Source organism: Castor canadensis, chromosome 16 (genome assembly GCF_047511655.1).
Source record: "Castor canadensis chromosome 16, mCasCan1.hap1v2, whole genome shotgun sequence".
Lineage (NCBI taxonomy): Eukaryota > Metazoa > Chordata > Mammalia > Rodentia > Castoridae > Castor > Castor canadensis.
The window spans coordinates 67,580,442-67,592,560 of NC_133401.1; the positions used below are offsets into that span (position 1 = coordinate 67,580,442).

Below are 12,119 nucleotides of genomic sequence, written 5' to 3' on the forward strand. Positions count from 1 at the left end.
CACATTACACAAAACACAGGGGAAATACAAAACTTTTGGGGGAATGTGGGAGTACGTACCATAACAAAGGTGAGGTGTGCACAGGAGGGAATACTGGACTTGTGCCTTTGTTGAGATGGGCTTACAGGAGCTAAAACATGTGATCTGAATTTCTGTGGAAGGGGATTAGGAATTAGCATGTATTTGAAAGACTGTGATTTAGAAATAGGTTTGTCCTAATTAATTTACAACTTTATAGGGGGGCATGTATGAAAGTGGCTGAAGGTGAGTGAGAAAACAGCTAGTTAAGTTCCAAGTAAAAGATTGAAGTTCATACTTTAGGTAGACAGGAAGGGGCCAGCTTATATTTCTAACAGGTGAGTGCCATGAGCAGACACATGCCAGGACAGTGACCAATAGCACTGTTGAGAGGGTTGTTTAATAGTTGATATTGAGAAATGAGGAAGGTCAGTATTAACTTGAATGACAGTGAAAATGGAGAAGACAGATCGAGATCCCAAGGAGGTAAAAGTCAGGAGAATTGAGTGAAAAATTGTATAAGCAGACCTACTGAAAAATTGGACTGCAAGAAGTAAATTAGCACTAAGATTAGTATCACTACCTTTTCAAGTGTGCCTTAACTCTCCTACCCCTGCCTGGAGCCTGATCTTTCTGCACCTGAGTTTATTACTTTGTTTCTCTCCTTTCCTTTCCTATGCCTCTTTCCCTTTCTGATTGTGAAAAAAGTTAAAGCGCAAAAAAAAAAAAAAAAAAAAAGGAGAAAATGTAGAAAGCATGAAAAAGAAAAGGAGAGATGGCAAACTCAGCATTTCTTTGTTCTGTTAATTGACATTGGCTGTAACAGCTTCATTTCCCTTTAAGAAAATCTAGCCAAATAAAATAAAGTAACATTATTTAACTTCAGAGAGCCTTTAACAAAACCCACATTTTTATACATGGCCAAAATAACATCACATCGTTTACTAATATTATAAATATTAAATAGGTATTAGATGTTTATTCTAATTGTCCACAAAATGCTCTTTATTATTAATTTGTGAATCCAATGTAGGAAACATTCATTACATCTGATTATATTCCTGAAATGAGCTTGTTGACGGCAGCAGATAGGTATACCTCATATTCTCATTTTATGTGATTGCTCTTTAGTAACCATAATTCCTCTGGATTTTAATAAGACAGACATTGATGTTTATTCCATATTCTTTTTTTTAAAAAAAAAAATTTAATTTCTTTTACTTATATGCATACAATGTTTGGGTCATTTCCATATTCTTATCACATCAAGTGACCCAATGTCTGGGTCCTCCCAACATTAATGTTGCTGAGGTTGATGAATGGGTAAGTTTATTCCTCCATTGAACATTTTCTATTTTGTGATGTGAAAGTAGGCTATCCCATGTTGTTACTTTAGCATTATGTCAGTGCCAGTGATTCATCTAATTTTTTTTTTATTTTGCATATTTTTTTAATTCCCCAGCTCTATACAGAATTCCTAGAATATAGTTTCTCAGTTAATGAAGAGCAAACTGATTTATTGGTTAAATTATCAACTGTGGAGTTGCCTGACAACAGTATAAAATAGATGGATAATTCACCAGAAACTGGCTTCTACATATTTTAATTATTTTGAATCAACAAATTTTGTAACAAGTGTTTTAGCAAGCACCCATTATAATTGCTAAACTATGGAAATCAGCATATTTTGTATACCTGGTCAGCTATACAAAACTCATCAGTTTTTCTTTTGACAAAAGGTAGTAGAAATCCCAAAGAGGAAATAAACTACTAATTAAAGGTTGTGTTTGCTAACCTAGCACCGTAATCCAGTTTTAGAACCTCCCAAGTAGCTAGAAGGAAGACAAGGGAAGAGGTGAGGCTGCTGGAAACATAAAGGGTAGTTCTCAACTTGTAGCCCAATTTTTCTCTGAGTCAACACACAGCATCTAGAAGGAAGAAAATCGCTGAGACTGGAGAAGAGAGCAAGAGTTTTGGGATTAGGAAGTGAAGACGGCCCCTCAGAAGCAGTAGAATTGGTGAATCCAGAACACAGTGCTGAAGCAGGCCTCAGGAACTAGGGGGTTTCTTCTTGGCTTCCAAGTCCTTTTTAATCTCTTCAACTTTTTTAGCCAGGTTTTTTAGCCAAGTACATACCAACCACGTTGCCATAGGTAAATCTAAGCAGGAACTGGCGCATGATGTCATCAGAGAAGGCGAGGAGGGCGCGAAACATCCCACAGCTCCAAGGCCGGTCCGGTCCTGCCCCCCCACATCTCCCCGCCCGACCCCGCGCGAGGGCGGAACCCTCATCTAATGGTTTTAACCCAGTTTATAATCCTTGTTGGGATAATGTTCATTAGGAATTACAAAATGATTGTAATATGTATATTGCCTTTTTGTTCTTTCAGGCTTCATTTATTAGCTATCGTTTTGGATGGGGGGGCTGCTGGTGGAGTGCCTCAAGTGGTAATGAGACAGGGTCTTGCTGTGTTGCTTAGGCTGGCCTTGAACTCCAGAGCTCAGGCAATCTTCCTGCCTCATCCTCCCAAATAGCTGTGACTGCAGGAACATGCTACCATATCAGACTCTATTAGTTGCTAGTTTTTTGTAAAGTAGGGCTTTCTTTTCATTGGGGCTGTTACATTCCTCTGAATGCAGTTCCCTTCTGCAGGGGTAACCAGGTAAATCTTTCTCTTCAGTTACCAGTTTTCAGATTATTTGCTACCTCACATGGTGGCTGGTTTGAATGCTAGGTACATGCAAATATTGGTTCCTAACGTCATTAACACAATCACTTATTTGCTTAATCCTAAAATGCGAAATAAATAATTCAGTGTAATACCAGTGGCTTACTTAAAATCATTGTTTTCATAGCTGTGTGATTGTTCATAGTGGAACAATCTGTAGTGGGTGACTGTACGATAGCCTATTTAAGCCATGTAGGTTTTCATGTTCTGTCACAAACAGTGCTGTTGTACATACTTAATTTAGAAAGCGTACATAGGTTGTATGTTTTCTTAGTGATTGCTTGTCTGAAAAAGTCCTTTTGTTTGTTCTCACACTCGACCAGGTGTTTTGAGTATAGAATACTTTGTAGTTGAGGTAAAATTTATGTAAAATACATTGTCAACTTAAAATTAGGAACAGAGAGACCTCTTTAAATCAAAGAGTTTATTTGAGAATAGCAGGGGATTGCAGTCCGGGGTATGTGTGCTATGGTGGGCGATAGGCACATCCAAGGAGATTGGGGCAATGGGAGGCTTTTAATGACAGGAAGTCTTCCAGGCTGTTTTGAAAGAAGGGCTTGTTGCAGGAATTAGTGATAACTCATTAGTAGAGGTGGCTGTATCCTTGTGCCAAGTAGCTTATCTGAAATAAATTAGTTCTCCTTTATCCTAAACTTCTAGTAATACAGAACTCTGTGCATACTGTGTTTCTTTTCCTTTACATACATACCTATGATAAAGTTTAATTTTTAAATTAGTCACAGTAAGAGATTAACAATAAATGAGCTGAAAAACTAGCAGGAATTTTTTTTTTTCTTAAGTTGAGAGCTTTCACCTTATTAAAGGAAGCACTTTTAAGCTTGAGAGGTATTTCTTTTCGCAATAGATTCATTAGCTTTTTGGAGTACTGATTTTATATAGCCAATAGTGTGTGTGTGTGTGTGTGTGTGTGTGTGTGTGTGTTAATATGTAATGTGATATTGGGCATTCTGTATTCATAGAACTTGCCTTTTATTCTTACATTGTGTGGATGGATGTGGTATAATACAAAGTATATTTGGTCTTTGTCCTGGGTTCCCATCAGAGAACACCTAAAACCCTTGGAATTTCCTGAATAACAGAAGTGTCTTGTTTCTTATAATGAGCCCCTTGATAACCTCTTAATGTATTGATTTTTGTGTTAGCTTATTATACAACTTTGTATTACTTTAGGCTGATGAAGTGACTTAGGGTTGGATCCCTAAATAGCAGGAAGGACTGTTTAGTTGGAGATAAGAGGTTTGGAAATTTCAGCCTCTTTCATCAACCTCTGAGAAAGGAAGAGGAGCTAAAAATTAAGTTCTGTAAAACTGTTGAACAAAGGCTGGGGATGTAGCCCAGTGGTATAGTGCTTGTCTAGTACGCATGAGGCTTTGGGTTTGAGTCCACAAGCACTGCAAACAATAGCAACAACTATGGAATAACAATAGTTGATGGTGATTGCCTGCCTGGAAAGGATACAGAAGCACCACTTTCCTTTCACCATATCATCTTGCCCTATGATGCATTTTCATCTTGCTGTTTATTTGTTCCCTTTATGGTACTTTTTATAATAAACCAGTGGACTTACATAAAATGTTTTCTTGAGTTCTGTGAGCTATCCTTGCAAATGAATCGAACCCAAGGAGGGAGTAAAGGGAACACCAACTCATAACTGGATGTGGGTCAGAAACACAGATGACGTATGCTCATTGAGGTTGGCATCTAAAGTTGGGGCAATGTTGTGGGACTGAGCCATTAAGTTAGCTCCAGGTGGATTGAACTGAAATATGACAACCAGTGATATCTGCTGGAGAATTGCTTATTGTGTTGGGGGAACCTTCACGCCTCTGGCCACAGAAATGTGTGTTAATTTATGGTGAATCCTTAGGCACCTCTGTTTTATTCCCCTTAGAGATTCATTTTGAAGGTTAAGTATAGATGGCTGTTACTTTGCTTATAAAAGTAAGGAGAGGTGGGGCTAGTGCATATTTTTAGGCTAGGGCCAATTACCATTGGTAGATTTTTAGCTTTGCATACAATTTTGTAATTACAAATCCAAATATTTGATCACTTCTGATTTTGATTCAGCAGATTATCCCCTTTCATTATGTCTTTGTTTTCAGCAGCTGCGTTTGCTTCTCCTTGAGGAGGTTAAAATATATAGTACTTAATTTAAGGGTTTCAACTAAGGAACTATCTACTAGACTAAGGATTGAGAGCGTGACTTTTTACGCTTGGCCCTTGAGTATCTTCATTCCAATCTGCTTCCTTTGTTTTTCTTTTTAAAGATAGGGTCTCAGTCTGTAGCCTAGGCTAGCCTGGAACTTGCTATGTAGCTGGCTGGCCTACAATTCCCAGTCATTTTCACCTGCTGACTATTGGGATTATAAATATGTACCAACACACCTCATGAACTCTTTTTTTAAATAATAGAAGAAATAAGCCATTTATTTGTGTGCTGAAATAAAGATCCAGTAGACAGAGATTATGTGAGAAAGAAAGGAGAAAATTGCCAGGTTAATGTCCAAAATAGGCAGGATTATGGGGTAGGTTTAAGTGCACAGGTAGGTTGTTCTAATAGGGCAGGCAGTTTGTCTGCAGTAAAAGATGGGCATAGGTCATAGCTCATAAAAAGGACTTTCTGGCCTTTTCTGAAAATAGAAGTAAGGTCATTAACTGAGAAAAATGATAGAGGAGCAAGTGTTAGGTTTAAAGAGGGAAGGCATGTAGGTGTAGGGAGGGGATAGGCTAGGAAGAGTCCATTTGGGGTAACTGCTAACTGTCTCACTTTAAATTCACATTATTGTAGGTTTTTCTCTAGCAGTGCTTAGCTGTGTAGGTGTTAGGTATATATGGAGTAGGTAGAAAGTTAAGGATTATGGTTTATCTAAAAGAATAAGATAAAGTGAGGGACATGGGATTTGAAATAATGTGCACAAGAATAATGTTTTGCCTAAGTATTTAAAAATGTGTAACAACAAGAACTTTAAAAAAAATCAGAAACAAAATACTAATTTAATATTAATATTTAATCCATCTAAATTTCTGATTTTATTTTTTATTTTGCATACTGGGGTTTGAACTCAGGGTCTACACCGTGAGCCACTCCACCAGCCCTTTTTAGTGATAGGTGTTTTCAAGATAGGGTCTCACGAACTATTTGCCCAGGCTGGCCTCGAACCACAGTCCTCCTGATCTCTGCCTCCTGAGTAGCTAGGGTTACAGGCATAAGCCACTGGTGCTTAACCAAGGAATTCTGATTTTTAAAAAAATGTCTTTTTATGCTTAATTTGTTCAAGTTGGAACAAACAAGGTCTACAATATTGCATTTTATATCTGTGTCTTTTAAATTTATTCTGTATCAGTTTCCTGCCGGTTCTCATTTTTCATGCCATTATTGGTTGAAAAATTAGGTCTTTTGTTATCTAGAACTTTCCATATTCTGCATCTTGCTGGTGGTATTATTATTTTATTTTAAGAATTATTTTGAAAAGTTTTTACTTGTGATTAAAATGCACATAGCATAAAAGTTAATCATAACCAAGCATGTATTTCTTACTTTTTATAGACATGCCAGATCTAGAGAGACCTGATTTGATTCAGGTCCAGTTTTGGTGAGGAGGCAAGGACATACGTAGTGATGTCTCATCAGAAGGCATAGGTGAGATTAAGCATTAGGTTCAGGTTTTAACAGCCATTTAAAAATTTTCCTTTAATTGTTTTGTTCCCATTAGTTTTAAATGTTGTTAATTATTGCATATGTCCATTGTTTCATTTGAGATTATAAAAATTATTTTCTAATTATGTAATTCCTTTTGCATTTATTACCTGGAACATGTCATGTTTCTGCCAGAAATGCATGATAAGTACTTAATTATTTTTATTTTCCAAATTTCAGGAGATTTAAGTTGTTCTTTTTTTCAGTTAAAATTATGAATTCATGCAGTTCATATTGATTCAATTGTAGTCATTCTTGTGATATTCAAATTGTCTTATATTTGGCCAGTGGAACCCTCTTCAAGTTAGCACTCGTGTACTCCACAACTGCTGCACCCTTGTTAGCTTCCAGGCTTGCTTGTATCTTTCCTATATTAGCCCTGAAAGCCTGAAAGCATCCATTTCTTCCAAGGAGCCCCTAGTTCCTTTTTGTGGGAAGTGGTATTTAGAGATTCTCCTTTAAAAAAAAAAAAAGTTTTGTTGTTTTTATTTATTTGATTCTTCAGAATACTGATTGGTTTCTTTTCTTTAACAGGCATGCCCAAAGAAAAATACGAGCCACCTGACCCTCGGAGGATGTACACGATTATGTCCTCTGAGGAAGCAGCAAATGGAAAGAAATCACATTGGGCAGAGCTTGAAATAAGTGGTAAGAATGGAAGCGTGAATTTATGGTATGGAAGTTAAAAGATATGGTAGGAAATCAAGTTTTCTAATACCAGTACACAAAAGAAGCAATGATTATATTTCATAAATGCTATTTTCTCTTAGAAGCAGGAAGATTCAATGGAAAGAACATGTTTTAAGTCAATATTCAAAACTTATTCATTGTTTATTCTCTCAGTATCATTGTCCCATTGTAAAACAGTGATAATAATATCAAAGATGAAACAAAAATAACCCATGTGAAATGCCTAGTGCTCAAAAGTTTTTTTTTGATGCTTTATTCTCTGATAAAGTAGGATTGAGTTTTTACATTTTCAAATGATAGATTTCTAGGGGGGTGGGAAATGACTATTCCCCTTCATTTCCCCTCCTTATTCGTTTGCTTTTCAGACTGGGTCTCTGAGGACAGTCTCACTCAGAAACAAATCTTTAGAATTTTAAGTAGATCTCAAAGTTTCCTTCTATGTTTTATGCACTCTGGATATATTCAAAGAAATACATGAGTCCTTAGACCCACTAAGAACATCCTTTCCCTGTGTGCCTCTTAATGGGCACACATCCTCTTCTTAAATATTTTGAAGATGGTGAAGGGACATTTTTACTTCTCAAAACAACCAGTGCTAAAGAATTTTAGTGTTCATGTTGAGTCAGTAGGCGTCCCCATACTTTTTCACCCTCCCATTTTTGCCTTCTGAAAGTACACAGTACTTTCCTCTTTTACTTGTCCTTTTTAAAAATATAATATAACAGACATACTGAGCAGATGCTGTGTGTAAAACATTTTATCTGGCACAGTCCTAAGCATATGGAAGACAGGTAGATGGGTGTGGGGAAAATAAAACAAAAACCCACAGTTCCTGACATATTAAGAAGTAAGAGGGAGGGAGTGCACAAGTACCAAATCTAGATAGAAAAGTGATATGGAGGGAGGAAAAGGGAATTAATAATAATAGTATTTGTGGTTTTTCAGCTAAAAAATTCTGGTTAACCTATTGAGTAAATTTAAATGCCTTCCTCTGTAGCCATGATAGAGATTGGTACTCACAGGAGTGTCTCCTGTTTTCCCTCTTCTTATTTCTAGAGTGCTTGCACTTAATTAAACCAAGTTCAGTTCAGTGAAGTAGTTGTGGTGGTGAAGAATGAAATTTCTCTCTTTCCCACCTGTCAAGTTTTGTTTTTTGTGCCAGGGAGGCCCAAAGCTCATTTAGTAGCTACTCTTAACAGCACAGGGAGTCATTATTCCTACCTTTCCCTTTTAAATTCTGTAAGATTGGTATTTAACTGTATTTTTCTTTTTCAGTTTAACAATTTTTGGACTATAAATCTGTTGTCTGTAGGGAAGTTTCCCTTATTTTACAACATCAGGATAAGCTAGAAAGTACTTACTTGGGTCACTGAAATTGTATCACTGAGGTTAAGCGGGTTTCTCCTCTATGTTCTGCTCCCTCTACTCATGCTATTCTGTGGCAGTTTTTAGTCACTGTTCTCTACTTTCTCTGAACTTTGGGGAGTTCTGTATTATACAAGATATAAAAGAAGAGCGGATACTTCTAAAGTGATTCTTTTTTTTTTTTTTGGCGGGGTGGGGGGTGTTGAACTTAGGGCCTCACGCTTGCCAGGCAGATGCTCTTGCCGCTGAGCCACTCCACCAGCCCTTTTTTGTGATTTGTTTTTCTTTCTTTCTTTTTACAATTTTATTAGCATGCAACAGTTGTATCAGATACATTGTGATATTTACATATGTGTTTATAATATATCTTAATTGGATTTACCCCCCTCCATAGTTCTCCCTGTTCCTCTCTCCCCCCTTAGAACAATTTCAACAAGTTTCAGTCTTCTATTTTCATATATGGACATAAAATACACCTACCATATACACCCTCATTTTCCCTTTTCCTTGCGCCCAACCCCTCCCACTGGTACCCATTCATGGAAAAGATTTGTTTTTCCCAACTGTGCTTCTTTTTTTTTTTTTTTAATTAAGTGTATATTAATAGTCTAAGGAGGTTTGTGATGGTTTTTTTTTTTTTTTTTTGGGCAGAGGGTGTAGGGTCTTGTGAACTATTTCCCTGGGTCTGGCTTCGGACTGTAATCCTCTTATCTCTGCCTGCTGAGTAGCTAGGATTGTAGGCGTGAGCCACCAGCACCTGGCACTAAAGTAACATTCTTAACAGTCCACATGGAGGATAAGCTGGAGTATGAGATCTTGTGATTAACAAAGTCACTAATAAGAAGATGATTTTATTGTCTTAGTCTGTAATAGATAAGCTATTGTAGAAATAGTCATTTCATGTAGGTAACTTAGTATCAGATTTTTTTTTGTGTGTGGGAGACTGGGCTTCGCACTTGAAAGGCACACACACTACTGCTCGAGTCATACCTTCCGTCCACTTTGTTCTGGTAAGTTTGGAAATGGTGTCTTATGAAATGTTTTCGTGGGCTGGCCTTGAATCACCATCCTCCTCAGCTTCCCAACTAGCTGGGATTACAGATGTGAGCCACTGGCACCTGGCTTAGAATCAGTTTTTTAAGATCCTGTAAAAAAAAGTTCTAAGAGTTGAGTGAGGTAATTGAACTTGGACCTGCAGTTAGCTTCTGGTTCTAGGAGAATGAGTGGTGAGTTTCTTGTGCCATTTGAAGGAACCAGATAAACTGGATGATTTTCTATTAATCATTTACTTTTTAGAGAAAGACTTCGTTATTAAAATGAAGCACAAATAAACCTACACAAACAATATAATACTGAGTTATTGTAAGACCAAAATCCTTATAACCACTACACAGGTCCAGAAGCCTCTCTGTATGCCATAGCCAGTCACCCCATGCTATTCTCCAAAGTAACCATTTTTCTGACTTTTATAGTAATCATTTCCTTGTTGGGTTGTTTTTTTGGGGGTGTTGGGGATTGAACCAAGGGCTTTACACCTGCTAGGCAAGCACACTACTACTGAGCTATGTCACCTATTCTTTGTAGTTTAACACCAAATTATATTTACTTAAGCATTTTAGTTTAGCCTTCCTCCACCCTCTTTTTAATCTGGTATGTTTCAGTTTATAGGTTCCTTCTCCGTATTTTTCTTATCCTTACGATTTCTCTGTTCAAGAACCTGGGTACTTTGACCTGTTGTTTCCCCACAGTCTGCATTTTAGAGATTGCATACATATAATGTGGCTGAACATATTTGTTGTCTTCAGCATTTTCTGCAGATGGGCAGGTGGATCCACAGGCCTGATCACTCAGGTTTAAGCTCTTCAGTAAGACTTAAGGTGGCATTTTATAGGTGGTATTGTGTATATGGTAAGGTGCTTTTTCTTCAGAAGGCACATAAAATCTGAATGCCTTCTTTATAGTGATACTGTATCAGTTTTTTCATTAACTCGGATGTATTTATACAGAGAGACTTCCCTCACCTACTATTTGATAAACTATCATTCTTTGATGGTGACTGATTAGATTTTTTTTTTAAGTTTAGTGATAATTAGTGTATTTAATGTTACTTGAAAGTTACCACTGTTAGTGTTGCAGCTGCCAGTAAACAGAAAATTCAGTTTCTTATATCCTAACCTGGAGGCATCCAGGCAGGTTAGGAGGAAAAGTTACAAACAGCCATGATGGGCCAGATATAAGGCAGAAGCAGAGAGAGAGCTCTCAGTTACAAAGTGTTTTAAAAGCTCACCCCAACCTGTGGGAGGGGTAAAACCTGAAGAGTTCTTGATCACCAATAATTGGTGAGTAGGGAGGGGTTTTGGGTTGTCCCTGGGGTAGCGGGGAGAGAGAGAGAAAGCATGAGCGCGCACGAGAGAATATATGAATGTTCAATCTGAAATACAATGTTAAGTCAGAGAGAGAGAATATCAATGTTCAGTCTGAAATACTATGTTAAATCACACATGTTTTAACAGTCCAGATCTTTTTTATGTCCTGGCCTGCCTTGATAATTGAGAGAATTCAGGCAAGATGTGAAAGTAATAGTGAAGTTTATTAGGACAGGTATTTAGTATGACAGGATAAAAATGGGGAGAAATGGGGGAAAAGGTGAAACATTTCCTGCTTCCCATATAGGAATTGGGAGTAAAGATTCAAAATGGAGGTCCTCATCTCTAGTCTTACACTTTCCTTGCTGGGGGGAGTAAAGTGGTCATGTCTAGTGACCTCTAATCATTAAAATGATGGACTTGGGTGGCTAAGATGGATGTTAAAATAGAGACATGTCATTTAGGACTTCATTTTGCTAAACATGCCTTTCATTCTTTTTGTCCCTTTACCCATTCAAGGAGCCTTCCAGCTTGTTAATAAGAGGAAGGCAGATGCAGAGAGCCCCTGTAAGTCTCCTAGTATTTGTAACTTAACCATCTCAAAGGAGATGGTGGGGGTGGAGGGGTGGAGTGTGCTGGCTTCTGTGGCTTTTGAGTTTTTACTTTATTGTTCTAATATCTGAGTTTGGTCCATTTAATATTTATTAAAATAATATAATTTCCCTGTATGCACATTCATCTGTCTTTCCTGCTTCACCCGTCACTCATGGCTAACTGCTACCTAAACATTTAAGACTTTGGGTTTCAATCATACTTGGTAATAACTGAATTGATACTTAAATTGCCTATTGTTGGTTAAGGGAAAGCCTCTTTAATTGACCTCTGTGTTCTTGGTATAAACCTAGTTGTGGTTAGTAGCTTTCTTATTACCTGGTGTGACAGCATCTTCTTGGTCATCTTGTTTTGTTTTTTTTTGCCCTAAGCCTAAAAATAAATCATTTCTTTCCAAGAAGTCTTTTTTTTTTTTTTTTTAAGTAATGTTACCAGTGGTTAGTCTCAGAAGATCTCAGTTTCTTGTGTTTTCTGAGCAAAAGAATTGGACAGAGACACAGATTGCAAAGCAGCAAAATTTTATTGAAAGGAAAAGGAAAGTAAAGGCAGGAAGAAACTGCAGGAGAGAGTGGTGGACTCTGGTCAGGGAGCACAGAAGCCAGAATCTTTGTTCAAAGGGAC

The 12,119-nt window shown here is 37.4% G+C and overlaps 1 protein-coding gene and 1 pseudogene across 11 annotated transcripts in view; one reads left to right on the plus strand and one right to left on the minus strand.

Moving 5' to 3' along the window:
• Window positions 1-12,119, plus strand: part of Cnot6 (CCR4-NOT transcription complex subunit 6) — a 74,448-nt gene that overhangs the window by 11,378 nt on the left and 50,951 nt on the right. For 10 of the 11 annotated variants that reach the window (XR_012442565.1, XR_012442564.1, XR_012442566.1 and 7 more), the window contains exon 2: window positions 7,000-7,113. Coding sequence is in view for 6 of the 11 variants with exons in the window: in XM_074057480.1 (XP_073913581.1) it covers window positions 7,002-7,113 (112 nt within the window). In the remaining 5 variants the exon portion in view is untranslated. Of the gene's footprint in view, window positions 1-6,315; window positions 6,409-6,999; window positions 7,114-12,119 lie in introns of all 11 variants that reach the window. The other variant, XM_074057481.1, reaches the window with a different exon arrangement.
• On the minus strand, window positions 1,715-2,263 carry LOC141417966 (short transmembrane mitochondrial protein 1-like; annotated as a pseudogene).